This window comes from Aethalodelphis obliquidens, unplaced genomic scaffold, assembly GCF_003676395.1.
Source record: "Aethalodelphis obliquidens isolate GAN/ISIS:26980383/991018 unplaced genomic scaffold, ASM367639v1 scaffold6, whole genome shotgun sequence".
NCBI classification, from domain to species: Eukaryota; Metazoa; Chordata; class Mammalia; order Artiodactyla; family Delphinidae; genus Aethalodelphis; species Aethalodelphis obliquidens.
In genome coordinates, this window is record NW_020837950.1 from 54,392,461 (window position 1) to 54,413,556 (window position 21,096).

The window sequence follows — 21,096 nt, forward strand, 5'->3', positions numbered from 1 at the left end:
AAAGGAAATATGACAAGAACACTTGGTAATTTACTCTAAATCCTTTTTAAAATTCTTCAGAAAGCAAATATACAATTGGGCCAGTAACAAGTATAACCTTGATATGTTAATACTTTCTATTGTTCCTGCGTACCAGTTAACAACCACCAAAAAATGAATACTAATTTTAAAATTAAAAATAAAAACATGAAAAAGAAATGAACTACAATAGAGATCTGGTCTGATTCTAGCCATAGGGTACATGTATTGGTGTGACTGAGATCACAGGCTTCCTTCTGGTGTTAGTTGAATCCTATGGCTGATTCCAAAGCAGAACAGACTCATAGAAAAAAATGTGTTCAGAAGCCTGTCAAATTTCCAGTGAGGGTCTAATATGCCATGAAAAAATATAATTGAAATATAGTACTTGTGGGTCTTAAATGAGTCAGTTCACAAAACACACTGTACCCAGGCCTATACTAATTGTGACACCATTCACTCTATGAAAGAATTCTCCAACATGTCAAATGCAGTGGAAAAAACCCTGGACATATAAAATCAAATAGTAAAGTATTTTCACAAATGAAATTATTTGTGGGAGGAAAAAAGCAGCTGTAGCTTCTATGCCTTAAATTAAATAGGTCGTGAAATAACTATGTAGCCAGAATTACATACTTGTGATAAAGACAGACAGATAATTAAGTTTTCTTACCTTGTTAAAGTATCTGACGATTTTTCTAATTCCTCACACTCCATGTGAAACACACTAGAAAAAGAATCCTGAAAACAGAGCAACGACACAGACTGAGAAACAAGTTTGAGAATGTAATGAAAACTATCTAAATACAGACATATGAGCCTGTGGAACTGACTGAAGACACCAATCCTCGCAATTTCTTTTCACTTTTTCAGACAAAACTGACCTAAGTGCTCACGACATCCTCAAGTCTACCTCCTATTCCTTAGAACATGCTGCTGTTGTTTCTGATACTGACTTGCAAAAATGCTTATTTGAGTTTTTGTTCTTCTGCCAGCTGTTAATAAATAATTAGCTTCAAATTTTCTCTATATTTATTCAAAATCCTCAAGTTTTAGCTTTTATGCATACGTTGATTGCTATTGTTGGGTCTTTTGAAAAGACACCTAATTCAGTAATATTTTATGAGATCATTAAATTATGAAGATTTTAACAACACAGAGAAGTATTTCTGAAGTTAAATTAAATTGAAGTTAAATTAAATTAAATTGAAGTTAAATTAAAAAGCAACATTCGAACCCATACTATATTTACAACTGAATAAAAAATTAGAAGGAAACACAAATAAAACAATGATATCAGTTTAATTTCGGGACAGAATAACTAAGTAAATTTCTTTTCTTGTTCACATTTGGATTTTTGCTCATGTGTTGAAATATTTTTAATCAAAAAATAATTACAGTATAAATGAACATCAAGTCACTTAATTGCTACACCCACCAAATTAAGTCATTAAAAAGCGAGCAAAAATATTAATGGGCATACTGCTGAGCTATATTTTAAAGCAACACTGATACCAGTCAATTGCTGCCATGATAGGGGTTAACTGGATGAGCTGAATGTTAATTAAAGTGATATTTAAATTGTCTAAAAAAAAGGAGTGCCCTTATGTATAACTTTCAAAAATTAAATGCCAAAGAGCAGGTCACAGAGCAAAAATGATAAACTGACATACTGCATTAAAGAGTTCTGACCTGAACTGTAAAAGGATAGTTCCAATCTTGTAATTATCTCTATATTAAGGAGCTTATAACTGATTGCAAATATTAAATAATATCCATGAGAACACTATCTCATAGCATAGTGAATGCTTATTTGATTTCCTATTAATGAGAATCACACACACACACACACACGATGATTCAGATAATGTTGCATCACACAGTACGGTCTTACTATCTAATAAAATAATTAAAAATATAAAATATAAGTTTTAAATATCTTTTATTATTCTACTTCCCAAAAAACCATCAATTCAGATATCATATGTGGACTGTAATTGACTTTATACACTTGAGAATTCCCATTCTTTTTCCTAACCCACCAATGAAGAGCCTGTTCTCAGGGTCTAAATGAAAACGGAAGCAAACAACTACATCAAAAAGAAATATACCAAAAACAGTGGTTCATTGGTTGAGAAGGAAAAGAAACTGCATAAAAGAAAACAACCTTGCTAACAGCAAACTCAGTTGGCCTGTCTTGAAGTAACCAGCACTGTATGAGAACACTCCATCTTTCCACACACATCCTGTCTCTTTACATTACAAATCAATGGCTTGAAATCTACCAATCAGAACAGTTTAGTGGCTTTCCACGGTGGGTAGAGAATTTGGGACTGGGCTTCCCTGGTGGTGCAGTGGTTGAGGGTCCGCCTGCCGATGCAGGGGACGCGGGTTCGTGCCCCGGTCTGGGAGGATCCCACGTGCCGCGGAGCGGCTGGGCCCGTGGGCCATGGCCGCTGGGCCTGCGCATCTGGAGCCTGTGCTCCGCAACGGGAGAGGCCACAGCGGTGAGAGGCCCGCGTACCACAAAAAAAAAAAAAAAAAAAAAGAATTTGGGACTAATAGGTACCTTTAGCAGCACTGCCTCCATTGGGCCATGCCTTTTGGTTTCTACATAATCGCTGGTAAAAAGAAATTTTTATAGCCAACCCATTCAGAAGGTGGTCTACCTGTTCATAGCAATAGAGCACAACTATTCTCAACCAAAAAAGGTCTGCACACTGTAGTGACAATGTATTTCTCCATCAAGGTAGTGTAGCCATTGACAAAAGCAACACACTGACATTACCAATGGTAACTGTAATACTTAGTGGAGGGTCAACAAGGTGAAAGGGCACATTGAAGGCATCCTCCAACCTCACCTCTACCCCTTTTCAACCAGAACAGCTCATACTTGGATTGGCTTTACATAAACAACCATATTCAGTTGGATTTGAGAGAGAGTTCTGAGGCCAACCTGAGGTTTAAAGCAGTGTTTTAAGGAATATAAATTTTTGTCTTTCTAAAAATAAAAAAGTCATACTCTGTACTCACGGAGCAATCTTCATCCACTATGAAAATGGTGCATTTCTGCACCTGCATGAAAGAGATAATAGTGGCAGCTATTTTCTTTAGAATTACTTCTAATGATTGTTGTTCTTCAAAAATTAGGCTAGCAAGGTCAAGCAGCACCTACACAAAAAAATTAAGAGCTTACTATTAGTAATTGTTTGTAATTATTAAAGCAATACAATGATTTATATGGGTTGTAAGTTGTTTACATATAATCTAACAAGTTACAACCAAGTTCCCATTCAAGTGTTAAATACATAAGTCTCTGCTTACTAAAAAAATTTCCCTGTTGATTGTTAGTACAATTAGTACACTGGTTAGGATCACAGACTCTGAAGCCAAAGCCAACCGTTTTTAATCCCAGCTTCCCCTCCTGCTAGCTTTGTGATCTAGGGCAAGTTTCTTGAAAATGGGGATAATAATAGTACCAAAATCATGGAGCTGTTGTGAGGACTAAATAAGTTAACATTTATAAAGCATTTTGAACAGTGTCTGATACATAAAATATACTGTTGTTTTTGGTGATTCAAACTTCTGAGATCAACATTTATCAACATTGCCAACATTTTCACAGAGCACAGCGAATATTGTCCAAAATAAACAAAGTTTTAAGAGTTCCTTTTGTGTTCTTCCTGATAATTTCTCTTTTCTTTACTTACACAGGATTTCATCTAGTCTCACAAAGTATTTGTGCAAGGAGCGGGGGAGAAAGGGTATTATAGAAAATTTATTGGAGGTGATACTATCCTTGCTGAGGCCTGAAAGATGAGCAGGAATTGTTCAGGTTAAGTGGGGAAGGAAAATATCTCAATCAAAAAGAACTGAATTGAGAGAAAGTAGCATATTGCAAGTTTTGATCAAATTTTATGAGAATATAGAGTGTAAAGAGGAGAACTAGGGAGATGAAATTGCAGAGGTAAGTGAAGAAGGAACCTCAAAAGTCCTATCTTCTTTTCAAGCAGTTTGGACTGTGATGGATTGCAGGAGAGAAGTGACAAGAATCACAAGTATGTTTGTAAAAATGAGGACTGGATTAATGGGTGGCAAAAATGGAGCAGGGAGACGTCAGGAATATGCTGAAGTTGAAGTCCACGGAAGGTCCACAATCTAACATAAGTTCTAAACAGAGAAATTAAAGGGTGGGGGAGATGAATTATCAAAGAGGTAATGAAGGGCTTCCCTGGTGGCACAGTGGTTGAGAGTCCGCCTGCCGATGCAGGGGACACGGGTTCGTGCCCTGGTCTGGGAAGATCCCACATGCCGCGGAGCGGCTGGGCCCGTGAGCCATGGGCCTGCACTCCGCAACGGGAGAGGCCACAACAGTGACAGGACTGCATACCGCAAAAAAAAAAAGAGATAATGAAAAAGAATTACATAAAACCCAAGGGCTTAAGTCTCCAGACTGAAAGGAATGACCAGGTACCAGCATGATGAATGAAAAAAAGAATCGTATGGTGAAATTCAGTTACAAAAGCAACAATAAATAAATAATTCAAAAAGCTTATAGAAAAAAAAAAAAGCACCAAGAATCACAACAATATGAATGCTAATAGAAGACAGTACTACCTTTAAATTCTGAGAAACTAATTTTTCAATGCAGAATTTTATACCCAGTCAAACTGGTAGGATGGTACAATAGATATTTTCATACATGCAAGGACTCAGAGAGCTTACCTCTCCAGTACAGGTTCTCAAGTAGTTAACTGAGAATGTGCTACACTAGAACAAGGGAGTAAACTGAGAAAAAAAAAGTTCTGGGATCCAGTGGATAACCAGTGGAGTCTTTCTAAGAAAGCATTGAAGGAAAGTTCTATGATGACCCCTCTGCAGCAGGCATGGGGAAAAATAGTTTTGCTTGAAAGAAGAAAGAGAGAGAACCTCAATTGGAGGATTCTCCATGAAAAAGAACTCAAGAGAATGCCTAAATAATGGAGAGTTTGCAGGGGGAGGGGGACCAACAACATGAGGCTACACTAGAGCAAACAGTTCAAGGAAAAAAGAAGAGATTTCAGAAACAACAAGAAAAACTAAGTTATATAACAAAGGTAATATGAACAACAACATTTACATAATTAGTAAGAACAACATTTACATCACGGTACTTATAAACACTTTATTTTAAACTGCAACTTTAGAATTAGCCTAGACAAATCTTTAGAAAAGTCAAACATGGTTGTAGCACAATACCAGATCTTCCTCGATTTATGACGGGGTTACATCTTGATAAATCCATTGTTAAGTTGAAAATATTTAAATTTGAAAATCTGTTTAATACACCCAACCTACCGAACATCACAGCTTAGCCCAGCCTACCTTAAACATACTCAGAACACTTATATTAGCCTACAGTTGGGCAAAATCATCTAACACAAAGCCTAGTTTATAATAAAGTGTTGAATATCACATGTAATTTATTGAATACTGTACTGAAAGTGAAAACCAGAATGGTTGTGTGGGGACAGAATGGTTTTAAGTGTATTGGTTGTTTACCCTTGTGATGGCGTGGCTGCTGGGAGCTGTGGCTACTGCCACTGCCCAGCATCATGAGAGAGTGCCATGATATATATCACTATCCCAGGAAAAGGTCAATATTAAAAATTCGAAGTATGGTTTCTACTGAATGTGTATAGCTTTCACACCATCGTAAAGTCGGAAAATTGTAAGTTTAACCAGTGTAAGTCGAGGACCATCTGTAAATATGTTACCAATGTGGGCAATATAAATGAAAAAGTCCAGATAGGAAAAGCAGAGGTAAGGAGTAGTAATTAGGAAGGAGAGATGAGGGATGCTAAGATCATCATTTTATAAAGCATGAAATAAGAGATGATGTCTAACAGTGTTCTACAGTGTTTCCTGAGCTTATTCCCATGCTTCTAGAAGTTCTCTACAATAATGTTCACATTTTGTATCTTTTAACATGAATAATAAAATACAGAAGCATATTCTGAAAAAAAAAAAGAGATGATGTCTCTGATAGAATAAGAACTAAAACTCTTAATATTACACGCACAACTCATCCAATAACTTTAAACAGTGACATAAAAATACTGGTACCATAATGGCAAAGTAAAGGGTGGTGTAAGGTAAATAAATCTTCATCTGTTAACAGTGATAAAGCCACAGCTCATGGAAAATACAAAATGGAAAAAATAACTATTAGAAGAAACAGTTAAAATATTTAGAAATTGAATCTGCACGGTTTGGATTTCTAATGATATATATAAATATATATATATAATATATAATATACATATTATATATATATATATAAAACTTGGATAACGATTTAACCATTTTTTAAAAAAGAATTTCTACACTCTCTCTTTAGTAATTAGACTTGCCTGATTTCTCTTGTTCTCCAGCAGTGAAGTCTCATAGAGTTGAGCATTATGAAGAACAATTCCACAAAATGCCAAGTAAGCAGCAAAGTCCTAGAAAACAGGCAAGACAACAGCCAAATAAGAACTGTCAATAACCTGTCTTGTTATATTGCTTGAAACACAAACAACATTCAAAAATATTTACAGTTCAAATAACTATTTGGAAACCAGCAGCGTAGATGTTTATTCTGCATAAAATTAGGAACTGGTGCAAAGCAACTGTGGGCTAAATGGTACAACCAGTAGATGACAACCGTTAACACAGTCTCCTAAAGTCATACAGTAGTTGGAAATTAGCAAAGAGAAAGAGAGGAGACACAGATCTCTGTACACCATGTGAAACTGAAATTCACTCTATGCAAAATTTGGTGTAGTCTCTAAATGATATTAAGACTTGGGTTTCAGCTAAGACCATAAAAATAGCCTGTAACTTCTTACTGGGGCAAACTGAAAGCTCACAATCTTGTTAGGAGAATATTGGCAATAATATAGCCAATATTAGTCCCATACTAAATTGCAAATTTAGTATTAGTTTAAATATATCATTTTAAAGTTGATCTATCACCCTCATTATACTATACGAAGGTGATGTGCTCACAATTATACTAATTATTGATGAAAGGAAATCCTTACATGGCATACTTTATTCACAATCATGAATTTATTTTGCCAAGAGATGATACAGCCTAAGAATTCAAATCTTTCAAGAGGGGTTTACATTAATGGACTATAAACAAATAGTGGAATAAATAGCCAATCTAGAACCATGTTCCCCGCCAAATATCCTCAGGTGTCATTAACGGAATAGGAGACTAGATGTCTATTACACTAATTTAGAAAGGTACTTGCTATGTTCTGAAGCAATTAAGACACAGGGACCAACACTAGTGCCAACACAGCCTACAACATGAGACAAAAATAACTCTGTCTTGTTGGAATGTCTTCCAAAAGCTCCTACTAATTTTCAGGGGAGTGACAGAAATAGCAGTGGGCTTGAATAGGAAGAACTCAGTGGGCTCCATGATATACATATAATTGCATATTCAAGGAGAGAAATAACAAGACCTACTGACAGAACGAAGTTATAAACAGGTTTAAGGACTTCTGTCCTTAAAAGGAAAGCATGTCGATGTGGTGTGAGGAATGTGTTCCTTCAGAGTTGGACGAGAAGGGTAATAAAATAATGCTGACTGCACTCTTTCTGAAGCTAAATTCACATCATTTAGCCTGAATTCACACCTTGGCACCCCACCGTCTGCATACAAAGCTTATAAAACATTCTGCATTTGCTTCACCAGGAGGCAATGCTAATTTTAAGCTGACCTGGAGCAACTGAACTTGGAGCAGTGCTTTAGGGATTTTACGTAAGGTTGAATTTCCTTATAGCAGTGATGAAAGGTAAATGAGAGAGTTAGAACACCGTATCACCCTCCGGATGGCCGCAACATGCACACAGCCCTGGGGGAGGCCTGGTGGCATGGTGAGGAGGCAGTGGGGACGGGGTTCTGTTGACTGAAGACCACAACTACTCCACAACTCAGGTCAGCACTGATTTAGTCAGAGGCAAGAGACACTTTTGAACATTTCGGATCATTTTAAACCATAATGTTTTGGTGATCAACAATTTCAGCAATCACTAATTCCAGAGGTCTATACAACTCTAAAGAGAAAAAGCATCTTCCTAAATTGAGATCATACCAGACCCAAGTTTTGGTACCTTTTCATCTTTTTCGGTGAATGTCCCACCATTTCCCGATTTCTTGTTGATGGCCTGGGCTACACCAACAACCTGGTATAAGAAGAGAACATTGGTAATTTCGCTGACTGAAATTATTGGTATAAAGTCACCAAAGCGTGTTTACAGAATAATTTCTACATGTGCTTTACGATAACGATAAGCTACAAAATCAAAACTAACCCCACAGCATCTGAACTAGTCCTGTATCATTTTGTACATTCTTTTTCCTAATAAGAGTTCAAATGTTTCTAACTTCTTGGGTCCCAAACTATATTTCATTCTGGGATTTCATGCTGCCCTGTGAAAGAAATTATTGGCAATCACTTTTTATGTGAATATTTTTCATGGCTTTTGAATAAAAAATAAACATTAAATTTATATCACATTTCAAACAGAATATATGATTAAATGAACATTTTATATTGGTTTTAAATATAATATTTCAAATGGGCTAAATGATCTTTTACTAAAAGTGAAATAGGACCAATGGCCAGTCACAGAATTGAAAATGCAGGAGGACCAATTAGGGTAAAAATAATTCTTAATGTAGGGATGTTGTCCAACTTCTTTTGAAATTTCTGAACTTGAAAAGTATCTTACCTTCAATAGACTTACTTTGGTGGAAAGAAGTTTTATTGAAAAACAGACTGAGCCTTATTTCAAATCAGAAGGTGTTTGAAAGATAAACTACATCTTAAGAAGACTGAGCTAAACTCTGGGAATATGTCTTAAGTTTCCACAACACATTTAGCAAGACTTTGAAGAAACTTCTCATCTTCCTACTTAAAAGTATATTTTACTTACCCATTTAGTTCCAACTTGAAGTTTGTGTTACTACTTTATTAGTCTTTTAAAGACCTTCAACTTACTTTTGCTTCCTCTTTACTACTTATAAATTCTACTTGTTTCCTCCTTCTACAATATAATATCAGTGTAAAAAGCTATTATCCTCTAAATGGTTAAACTTTAAAGTCCTGAGTTTTGTGTGAATGGTCCATCGTTTTTTCTCAGCTCACTCTAGCCCATAGCTTTAAGAAATGGATATAAAAAAATGCCCTTCCAAGATAGCAGAGCAAGGACAGAGAAATACATTCTTGTCTGATGTAGTTTTCTGTTCTCAACACGTTTCCTCCCCACCCTATGACAGAGTAAAGAGATGTTGATTTTAAAAAGCAGAATCACCCAATTATCCTGTACCTATTTTACACTCTTTAGCTCTTGGCTAACAGATTTCTCCATGCTCCAATCTCAATGACAAAATGCCTACAAAAGCTTTTGTCTGAGGTCAAAACGTCTGGACTGCAGCCAGGCACATTCACTTGAATATAACTGATGGGAGCCTCTTGAGGGTCACTGGGGTCTAATACATAGTGCTACCAGTATGACTTGGTGATTTCATTTTAAGCATTCATTCATTTACTCAACAAATATTGTGGTGACCACCGTGCACCAAGGAGTGATAAAAACTGGGAGAAAGACTACCCGGAAGGAGCTCAAGAATCAAGAATGGGTGATACACAGACATATATTTACAGCACACATATGATCACTTTGATGATACAGGCGCCCACAGATTGTTAAGAGCACAGAAGGGAGACCAAATATGCATAAAAGAGAAGGTTTCTCAGAAATGATGACATTTGAGTTTTTATTTGTCTTTAATACACGGTTTGATAAAAGAGTTAAATTTTTAAATCTTCATTTTAAGGAAGAAGAGATTAAAACAGATAAAGAGACTGTTATGCAAACCTTCTTGGATAATTATACAGTAATAAAAGAAGCATGTATTGATGTGCTGTTTGTACCTGGAGCCGTGTGAGTCAATGTACTACAAGCAAGACGATTTTCAACCAATACAACACTGCTCACGTAGTTCAATAACCGTTCTCCATTTCGAGAATTTCTATTTGATTCTTTTCTCAGCCCCGCCTCTTCCTCCTCCTTCCCCTCTTCCTCTGTCTTTTTTTCCTTTAAATACTAGTGCCAGCTGTCCTTCATCTCTTAGAACATACTGAGTTTTGAGTGTAAGCTCGCCCATAGCAGGGACTGTTTTCCATGGGAGCCTTAGTCCCCTGAGTCATGAAGTGTCAGGCATAGCAACTTGCTGCTTGTCTGGCACTGCACTGGTGGCATGAACTTGAACTCCATACCCTGTGGGGCACAAGCCCTGCTCTCATGGCTCACCGGTGTCTCTTCTTTGTCTCGCAGCTGCAGGCAGAGGCAAACTTTCCTCGTTGCTGAAAAGTTTTCCAGGCCTGGTTCCACGGATGGAAACTTTACAGACCTAGGCTTCCCCTGGGAATTTAGTTTCCCCTCCCTGCCCTCACCCGTGCCTGTGGAGGGGACGCATCACCCCTGCCTGCAGATGTTACCCGCAGGCATTCACCCTACCATCCTGAATCTCACATCTCCGAAGCCCATCTGGACTCTGGTCATTCACGCTGCTTACCTTGGGTTCCCCTCTTTGTTTCTGATACCTGGGGATTTCCCTTTCTTGAGCTTATCTGTAATTTTTAAAATCGCTTTTGGTGAAACTTTATTCTCTACTTGTTGGCAGAATGGGGAGGTGGGTGGTGTTCTGCAACTGTTCAGTCTGGCAAACTGATCAGAAGTCTTGTTCACAGGCTTTAAACCCTACTTTGTACCCCCTGAACACCAGCTCTTTACTATATTTAATTTTGTCCCCCTAACATTAGAGCAAGATATTAATCATTAGGCAACTTCATGGAATGAAGACTTCCAGTGAAGAATTTTTCACCCTTTTCGGTGACCAATTATTTCTTTCGCTAGTAATTTTATAGATTTAGACATTAGAGGTTAATTTGTTTAAGGGATGATTAGTTAAATATAATTAATTATTTTTTTAAAAAACAGGCAAGTTCTTTCAAGGGACTATTAGATCAGGAAAATAAATATGGTACTCACATGTGCCTCAATACTTAGCTGGATGACATTTTAAAAATACCACTGATAAAAATAACAGATAAAAATCAGAGAAAAGGTATAGTGTTTGTCCATGGTAACATAAGACAGTAAAAGACAAAAAGACTTTGATTCTCCAAATTTCAAGGAGCCTAGCAAAACCTGCACCCCCGGCCTCCTTGTGTTGATAAAAAGTCTTGCCTCCTTCTACCATCTATTGCTCCTTTAAACAAATTAATTTTCTTCAAGACAAGGTTTTTAAATGTCAGTTTTCAAAGACAGCTTTTATGGCAAGAATTTGTCAGACCTCATATCTGAGAGGCAAAGCCCCTAAAAATTTTAGCTTCCATATCAGAAGCCCAATCACTTCTGCCTACCTGCTATCTACCTGCAGTACTCTCAAACACCAATACTTTATGCTATTTTTTTTTTTTAAAGCACAAAGAGGCTTCTCTGTTTTCTATTTCACTGGCACTTTTCAGAGCATAAATGAATATTATGTCCTCACAGGGTCAAGTGTTCTTTTAGGAATGCAAAGGGCAAGACTTGACTCTCGCTGGGTGATCAGTGAGGAATGTGACAGCTGGTCGCTTCAGGGACAAGTGATCGCTGCCACAGCGAGCAATTTCTTCTTTAATCAGCAGCTGCCCCGACCCTTACTGAGGCCATACATCAATCCCTACTATACATTTCCCTGTTCCTAGTTCCAGGAGATGCTCAGCATGGAGGCTAAAAGCCAGGGAGAAAAGGAACAAACTCTACAAATCTTAGCTATCCCTCTGTCCCACCTGCAGAATGTCTCTATTATAATGACAGGATTCTAGACCATCTGTAACCTAAGCTGAAAACCTTACTTCACCAGGAAAACAAGAACTTAATGTAGACAGGAGCCAGTGGAGAATTCTTCCCAGTGCTCTTTTCAAACTTTCTCTTGACTCGGTCATTCATTCAGCAACAAATATTTTACTCAACAAATAATTAATACGTACCTTTAATATACCAGTCACTTTCTAGACAATGAAGATGACTCAGTAGTGAACAAGACAGACACAAATCCCTGTACTCATGGAGCTGACATTCTAGTCAGAGTGTTAGGCTTGGAAGGGAATCCCACCCCCATCCTCTTGCCCACCCCTGTTTTACGGGTAAAATGAAACTGAGAGGGTTGACATGACCAATCCAGGCTTTTCCACCTCTCTTCCAAATCCTAGGCAATCAGCAAATTATGGTCATATTCCTTGTGGTATAGGCAAAAGAATGGCCTCCAAAGACGTCCTCATCCCAATCCCTGGAACCTATGACTATGCTGCCTTAATGAGACAAAAGGGACTTCGCAGATGTGATTAAGTTAAGGATGTGGAGACGGAGATTATCCTGAATCATCTGAGTGGGCCCAATGCAATCACAAGAATCCTTATGATGGAAAGTGGGAGGCAGGAGAGTCAGACAGATTTTAAGATGCAGCTGCAGGGTTTTTTGGGTTTTTTTATAAGATCTTTTTTGTTATTTTGATGTTGACCATTTTTAGAGTCTTTATTGAATTTGTTACAATATTGCTTCTGTTTTATGTTTTTTTGTTTTTTTGACCTCGAGGCATGTGGGATCATAGTTCCCCGACCAGGGATCGAACTGAACCTACACCCCCTGCATTCGAAGCGTGGAGTCTTAACCACTGGGCCGCCAGGGAAGTCCCGCGGCTGCAGGTTATGAAGATAGAAAGAGGCCACAAGCTAAGTGATGTGGGCAGCCCGTGGAAGCAGGAAAAGGCAAGAGAATAGATTCTTCTCTAGAGATTCCACATAGAAAGACAGCCCTGCCGACCCTTTGTGTCAGCCCAGTGACAACTATTTTGGACTCTGACCTCCAGAACTATAAGATAATACATTTGTGTTGTTTTAAGCCACTAAATTTCCAGTAGTTTTTGGCAGCAGCAATAAGAAACTAATATGTTCCATTAGAATTACTCGTACATGCTCCCATTCCTTGTTCGCTCTTCCTGACCCCACAGTATATCTTGTGTTTCACCATCTAAATCCTCACTTTCTTTGAAAGCCCTGGCATCTCATGGCTAATTGTTTTCTTGCCTCAGTCCGTCTATGACACTTAAGTCCAAATTTCCCTTCCTGGAACACTACTTTGCACATACAAGTCATCTCATTGCTCAAAGCTTTTAATACTTCCATGCGTCCATCTATAGGACAAAAACTGAAGACTCTCATTCCATAGGCTCAACTTGAACTAAAATCACTTACATGGGCCTTTGAAGTAGAATGCTACAAAGACCTTTGCTCACGTCACTCCTTGAAATATTACCTTCTAGTTTCTCAGCTGAGGCTGCCCCAGAAAGCTTCCCTTCAAAGACCCCTGAAATTCTGTGTTGCAGCTGAAGGTGCTATAATCTGACAATGAGGTATTCTCATTTTTAACCTCATTTTCTCTGTTCACATCCAACTCAATTGTTTCCTAAGGACATGATTTATATCTTATGTCTTAAGGAAGCATCAGACTCTGAATGTACTCAGTGCTTCACAGATATTTGTTCTTGATGATAATGGGAGAAGTGTCAGATATCAAAGTTTTATTTAGGTGATGTACTTACTGGACAATTCACATCTGAGTAATCGTTAATAAACATTGCCCATTTCGGTGTGCTTGGTGAGGCCTGCATTAAGGGAGGGCTCTGGGATGTACGGAGCGCATTAAAGGACAGGTTTGGCTCATGCTTTCAGAGGGGTTGCCTTGGACAGGTCTGGTCCCTCCTCTCACGGTCGCCCGGATCTGAGCCCCCACCTTCAGCGAGGTGGTAGATTTCTTTGGTCTGGGCCAGAGCGGTCACCCTCCTTGTTGATCTAGGAGGAACTGAAATGGGCCAGAGAATGGTGTTCTCTAAGACAGCTTCCTGATCTGTATGCGTTAGATTATACTCCATTTAAAGTTGTTACAAAGGGCGGAGTCAAGTTGGCGGACTAGCAGGATGTAGAATGCGTGTCTCCGCACAACTAGAGCACCTACCAGGCACCAGTGGGGGACCACGGACACCTAAGGGGATGGGAGGAACCCCCAGCAACCGGTTTGCGGGATCTTGGTTCCAGCTCCTGTGCTGGGAGCTCCGAGTCCAAACCGCTGGACTAACAGAGAACCTCAGACCCCAGGGAATATTAATCAGACCGAGGCCTCCCAGAGGTCCTAATCTCAGCACCTAGACCCAGCTCTATCTAACTGCCTGCAAACTCCAGCGCTGGACACCTAAGGCCAAACAACCAGTAAGGCAGGAATACAACCCCACCATCAAAAAGAAAAGAAAAAAAATGAAACGACAAGAAGGTATATGTTACAGGCGAAGAAGCAAGGTAAAAACCTACATGACCAAACAAATGAAGATGAAATAGGCAACCTACCTGAAAAAGAATTCAGAGTAATGATAGTAAAGATGATCCAAAATCTCAGAAACAGAACGAACAAAATACAAGAAACATTTAACAAGGATCTAGAAGAACTAAAGAGTAAACAAACAGTGATGCACACACAATAAATGAACTTAAAAATACTCTAGAAGGAATCAATAGCGGAATAACTGAGGCAGAAGAACGGATAAGTGAGCTGGGAGATAAAATGGTGGAAATAACTGCCAGGGAGCAGAACAAAGAAAAAAGAATGAAAAGAATTGAGGACAGTCTCAGAGACCTCTGGGACAACATCAAATGCAGGAACATTCGAATTATAGGGGTCCCAGAAGAAGAAGAAAAAAAAAAGGGACTGTGAAAATATTTGACGAGATTATAGTCACTCTGACATGGGAAAGGAAAGAGTCAATCAAGTCCAGGAAGCGCAGAGTCCCATATAGGATAAACCCAAAGAGAAACACGCTGAGACACATATTAATCAAACTATCAAAAATTAAATACAAAGAAAGAAAAAACATTAAGAGCAGCAAGGGAAAAACAACAAATAATATACAAGGGAATCCCCATAAGGTCAACGGCTGATATTTCAGCAGAAACTCTGCAAGCCAGAAGGGAGTGGCAGGACATATTTAAAGTGATGAAAGGGAAAAATCTACAACCAAGATTACTCTGCCCAGCAAGGATCTCATTCAGATTCGACAGAGAAATTAAAACCTTTACAGACAAGCAAAAGTTAAGAGAATTCAGCATCACCAAATCAGCTTTACAGCAAATGCTAAAGGAACTTCTCTAGGCAGGAAACACAAGAGAAGGAAAAGACCTACCATAACAAACCCAAAACAATTAAGAAAATGGTAATAGGAACATACATATCAATACCTACCTTAAATGTAAATGGATTAAATGCTCCAACCAAAAGACATAGACTGGCTGAATGGATACAAAAAACAAGACCCGTATATATGCTGTCTACAAGAGACCCACTTCAGACCAGGGACACATACAGACTAAAAGTGAAGGGATAGAAAAAGATATTCCATGCAAATGGAAATCAAAAGAAAGCTGGAGTAGCAATTCTCATATCAGACAAAACAGACTTTAAAATAAAGACTATTACAAGACACAAAGAAGGCCACTACATAATGATCAAGGGATCAATCCAAGAACAAGATATAACTATTGTAAATATTTATGCACCCAGCATAGGATCACCTCAATACACAAGGCAAATGCTAACAGCCATAAAAGGGGAATTCGACAGTAACACAATCATAGTAGGGGACTTTAACAGCCCACTTTCACCAATGGACAGATCATCCAAAATGAAAATAAATAAGGAAACACAAGCTTTAAATGACACATTAAACAACATGGACTTAATTGATATTTATAGGACATTCCATCCACAAACAACAGAATACACTTTCTTATCAAGTGCTCATGGAACATTCTCCAGGATAGAGCATATCTTGGGTCACAAATGAAGCCTTGGTAAATTTAAGAAAATTGAAATCATATCAAGTACTTTTTCTGACCACAACGCTATAAGACCAGATATCAATTACGGGAAAAAAGCTGTGAAAAATACAAACACATGGAGGTTAAATAATACACTACTAAATAACCAAGAGTTCACTGAAGAAATCAAAGAGGAAATCAAAAAGTACCTAGAAAAAAATGACAATGAAAACACAATGACGCAAAACCTATGGGATGCAGCAAAAGCAGTTCTAAGAGGGAACTTTATAGCAATACAATCTTACCTCAAGAAACAAGAAACATCTCAAATAAACAACCTAACCTTACACCTAAAGCAACTGGAGACAGAAGAACCAAAAAACCCCAAAGTTAGCAGAAGGAAAGAAATCATAAAGATCAGATCAGAAATAAAGGAAAAATGAATAAAGGAAATGATGGCAAAGATCAATAAAACTAAAAGCTGATTCTTTGAGACGATAAACAAAATTGATAAACCATTAGCCAGATTCATCAAGAAAAAAAGGGAGAAGACTCAAATCAATAGAATTAGAAATGAAAAAGGAGAAGTAACAACTGACACTGCAGAAATACAAAGGATCATGAGAGATTTCTGCAAGCAACTATATGTCAATAAAATGGACAACCTGGAAGAAATGGACAAATTCTTAGAAAAGTACAACCTTCCAAGACTGAACCAGGAAGAAATAAAAAATATAAACAGACCAATCACAAGCACAGAAATTGAGACTGTGATTTATAATTTTCCAACAAACAAAAGCCCAGGACCAAATGGCTTCACGGGCGAATTCTATCAAACATTTAGAGAAGAGCTAACACCTATCCTTCTCAAACTCTTCCAAATATAACAGGGGGGAGGAACACTCCCTAACTCATTCTACGAGGCCACCATCACCCTGATACCAAAACCACACAAAGATGTCACAAAGAAAGAAAACTACAGGCCAGTATCACTGATGAACATAGATGCAAAAATCCTCAACAAAATACTAGCAAATAGAATCCAACAGCACATTAAAAGGATCATACACCATGATCAAGTGGGGTTTTTCCCAGGAATGCAAGGATTCTTCAATATATGCAAATCAATCAACATGAAACTCCATATTAACAAATTGAAGGAGAAAAACCATATGATAATCTCAATAGATGCAGAAAAACATTTCGACAAAATTCAACACCCATTTATGATAAAAATGCTCCAGAAAGTAGGCACAGAGGGAACCTACCTCAACATAATAAAGGCCATATATGACAAGCCCACAGCCAACATTGTTCTCAAGCGTGAAAAACTGAAACCACTTCCTCTAAGATCAGGAACAAGACAAGGTTGCCCACTCTCACCACTATTATTCAACATAGTTTTGGAAGTTTTAGCCACAGCAATCAGAGAAGAAAAAGAAATAAAAGGAATCCAAGTCGGAAAAGAAGAAGTAAAGCTGTCACTGTTTGCAGATGACATGATACTAAACATAGAGAATCCTAAAGATGCTACCAGAAAACTGCTAGAGCTACTGAATAAATTTGGTAGAGTAGCAGGACACAAAATTAATGTACAGAAATCTCTTGCATTCCTATACACTAATGATGAAAAATCTGAAAGAGAAATTAGGGAAACACTCCCATTTACCACTGCAGCAAAAAGAATAAATAGGAGTAAACCTACCTAAGGAGACAAAAAACCTGTATGCCTGTATGCAGAAAACTATAAGACACTGATGAAAGAAATTAAAGATGATACAAACAGATGGAGAGATGTACCATGTTCTTGGATTAGAAGAATCAACATTGTGAAGATGACTATACTACCCAAAGCAATCTACGGTTTCAGTGCAATTCCTATCAAATTACCAGTGGCACTTTTCACAGAAGTAGGACAAAAAATTTCACAATTTCTATGGAAACACAGAAGACCCCGAATAGCCAAAGCAATCTTGAGAAAGAAAAACGGAGCTGGAGGAATCAGGCTCCCTGACTTCAGACTATGCCACTAAGCTACAGTAATCAAGACAGTATGATACTGGCACAAAACCAGGAATATCGATTGATGGAACAGGATACAAAGCCCAGAGAGAAACCCACGCACATATGGTCACCTTTATCTTTGATAAAGGAGGCAAGAATATGTAATGGAGAAAAGACAGCCTCTTCAATAAGTGGTGCTAGGAAAACTGGACAGCTACATGTGAAAGAATGAAATTAGAACACTTCCTAACACCATACAGAAAAATAAACTCAAAACGGATTAAAGACCTAAATATAAGGCCAGACATTATAAAACTCTTAGAGGAAAACATAGGCAGGACACTCTATGACATAAATCACAGCAAGATCCTTTTTGACCCACCTCTGAGAGAAATGGAAATAAAAACAAAAATAAACAAATGGGACCTAATGAAACTTAAAAGCTTTTGCACAGCAAAGGAAACCATAAACAAGACCAAAAGACAATCCTCAGAATAGGAGAAAATATTTGCAAATGAAGCCACTGACAAAGGATTAATCTCCAAAATATACAAACAGCACATGCAGCTCAATATCACAAAAACAAGCAACCCAATCCAAAAATGGGCAGAAGACCTAAATAGACATTTCTCTAAAGAAGATATACAGATTGCCAACAAACACATGAAAGGATGCTCAACATCACTTATCATTAGAGAAATGCAAATCAAAACTACTCTGAGGTATCACCTTATACCGGTCAGAATGGCCATCATCAAAAAATCTACAAACAATAAATGCTGGAACACTCTTGCACTGTTGGTGGGAATGTAAATTGATACAGCCACTATGGAGAACAGTATGGAAGTTCCTTTAAAAACTAAAAATAGAACTACCATACAACCCAGCAATCTCACTACTGGGCATATACCCTGAGAAACCCATAATTCAAAAAGAGTCATGTACCACAATGTTCATTGAAGCACTATTTACAATAGCCAGGACATGGAAGCAACCTAAGTGTCCATCGACAGATGAATGGATAAAGAAGATGTGGCACATATATACAACAGAATATTATTTTGCCATAAAAAGTAACAAAATTGAGTGATTTGTAGTGAGGTGGATGGACCTAGAATCTGTCATACAGAGTGGAGTAAGTCAGAAAGAGAAAAACGAATACCGTATGCTAACACATATATATGGAATCTAAAAAAAAAATGGTTCTGACGAACTTAGGGGCAGGACAGGAATAAAGATGCAGACGTAGAGAATGGACTTGAGGACATGGGGAGGGGGAAGGGTAAGCCGGGACGAAGTGAGAGAGTAACACTGACATATACACACTACGAAATGTAAAATAGATAGCTAGTGGGAAACAGCTGCATAGCACAGGGAGATCAGCTCGGTGCTTTGTGACCACCTAGAGGGGTGGGATAGGGAGGGTGGGAGGGAGACAAAAGAGGGAGGGGATATGGGGATATATGTATACATATAACTGATTCACTTTGTTATACACCAGAAACTAACACAACACTGTAAAGCAATTATACTCCAATAAAGATGTTAAAAAAATTTTTTGCCCATTTTTTTCTCTGCTCTTTGCTTGATATTAAGAGATCTGTCCACATACAAAAACTTCGTGTGTGAGTAAGAAATACATACTCTTAATAAGCCTTTACTTATGGAGTTGAAACTTATAGCCTAAAACGGCTTTGGGAGAGTGGGAAAGAAAAGCTTGAGATTGTTAGTTTTAATTTTTAATATCAAAAGTACAGTAAGTATCCATGTCATCTAGAATAGTGGTAAAATGGGGCTTGTTAAAACACAGCTTGCGGATCCCACCCCCAGAGTTTCAGAGTCAGAGATATGGGTTGGCGCCTGAGAACTTGTTTTACTAAAAGTTCTCAGGTGATGCCAAAGGCTGCTGGTGTGGGGAGAAAAAACACTTTGAGAGCCATTGATATAGAACTACTAAGCATTAATATTTGTTAATGTTTCCTCTTTTTTTTTTTTTTTTCCCAGCAATAAAGTATTTTTTTAATTAAAGTATGTACCTTGTTTTTTTAGACATAATGCTATCACACACTTAACAGACTATAGTGTACACGTAACTTTTATACGTACTGGGAAACCAATACATCTGTGTGACTTGCTTTCTTGCAATACTCACTTTATTGCGGTGGTCTGGAACCAAACCTGCAGCATCTCCAAGGTCTGCCTGTACTTTTATTACCAAGAAAGTTATCAGGATAATACATAAATTGTATCTAGCTGTATTTTAAAGCTTCTGGCGTCTATTTTAAAATACATCACAATATATCAGCATAGTACACTAAAGTGAACTATTATAGTTTACCAGAAATGAAAACTGTGTCCTGTATAAGAACAGAACAGAGTAAAACAGTAATTGGGAGAGGCAAGAAATTTATCCAGGGTGGCTGCCTAGGTTACTGACAGAGAGGGAAGATCTTCTGTAAACAAAAAAGCCTTGCCATACGTTATTTGCTTTCCTAAAACAAGATGGGAAGAAAAGGGCATTTGCTTTGTATTCATTCTCCCTGGGTCCAGTTTTTTTTTTTTTTTTAAATAAATTTATTTATTTATTTTTGGCTGTGTTGGGTCTTTGTTTCTGTGCGAGGGCTTTCTCTAGTTGCGGCGAGCGGGGGCCACTCTTCATCGCGGTGTGCGGGCCTCTCACTATCGCGGCCTCTCTTGTTGCGGAGCACAGGCTCCAGACGCGCAGGCTCAGTAGTTGTGGCTCATGGGCCCAGTTGCTCCGCGGCATGTGGCATCTTCCCAGACCAGGGCTCGAACCCGTGTCCCCGGGAACTCTAGCAGGAAAGGCATCAGGAGACCCTGCTCCAGCACCACCCTCTTCTTCATCTTCTTCAAATTCCAAATTCTCTTCTTCACCGGGTGCTAAAATTCTTCTTAAGGGGACAGGCTGAACATCAAATGGGAATTCTTTATTATATGTAAGAATATTCTTTAGGATTGGTTCTAGCTTCTTCAGATCCTCCAGTTTAAATTCTTCTTGGGACTGTGTGGACTGTAAAGCTGCACTTCGTAATTCCAAGCATGTTGCAATTTTGCCTATGGTTTTCTTTTGTTCTTCTGTGAACTCAGAATTATTGTGTTG

General features: G+C 38.1%; 1 protein-coding gene across 1 annotated transcript in view; it reads right to left on the minus strand.

Annotated features, from left to right (window-relative positions):
- The window catches only part of PDE5A (phosphodiesterase 5A), a 120,402-nt gene that overhangs the window by 72,386 nt on the left and 26,920 nt on the right, over positions 1-21,096 (minus strand). The window contains exons 3-6 of the mRNA XM_027103612.1: positions 8,167-8,238; positions 6,411-6,500; positions 3,052-3,189; positions 692-759 (exon numbers count right to left, since the gene is read on the minus strand). Of these exons, the coding sequence (XP_026959413.1) occupies positions 692-759; positions 3,052-3,189; positions 6,411-6,500; positions 8,167-8,238 (368 nt within the window). The remainder of the gene's footprint in view (positions 1-691; positions 760-3,051; positions 3,190-6,410; positions 6,501-8,166; positions 8,239-21,096) is intronic.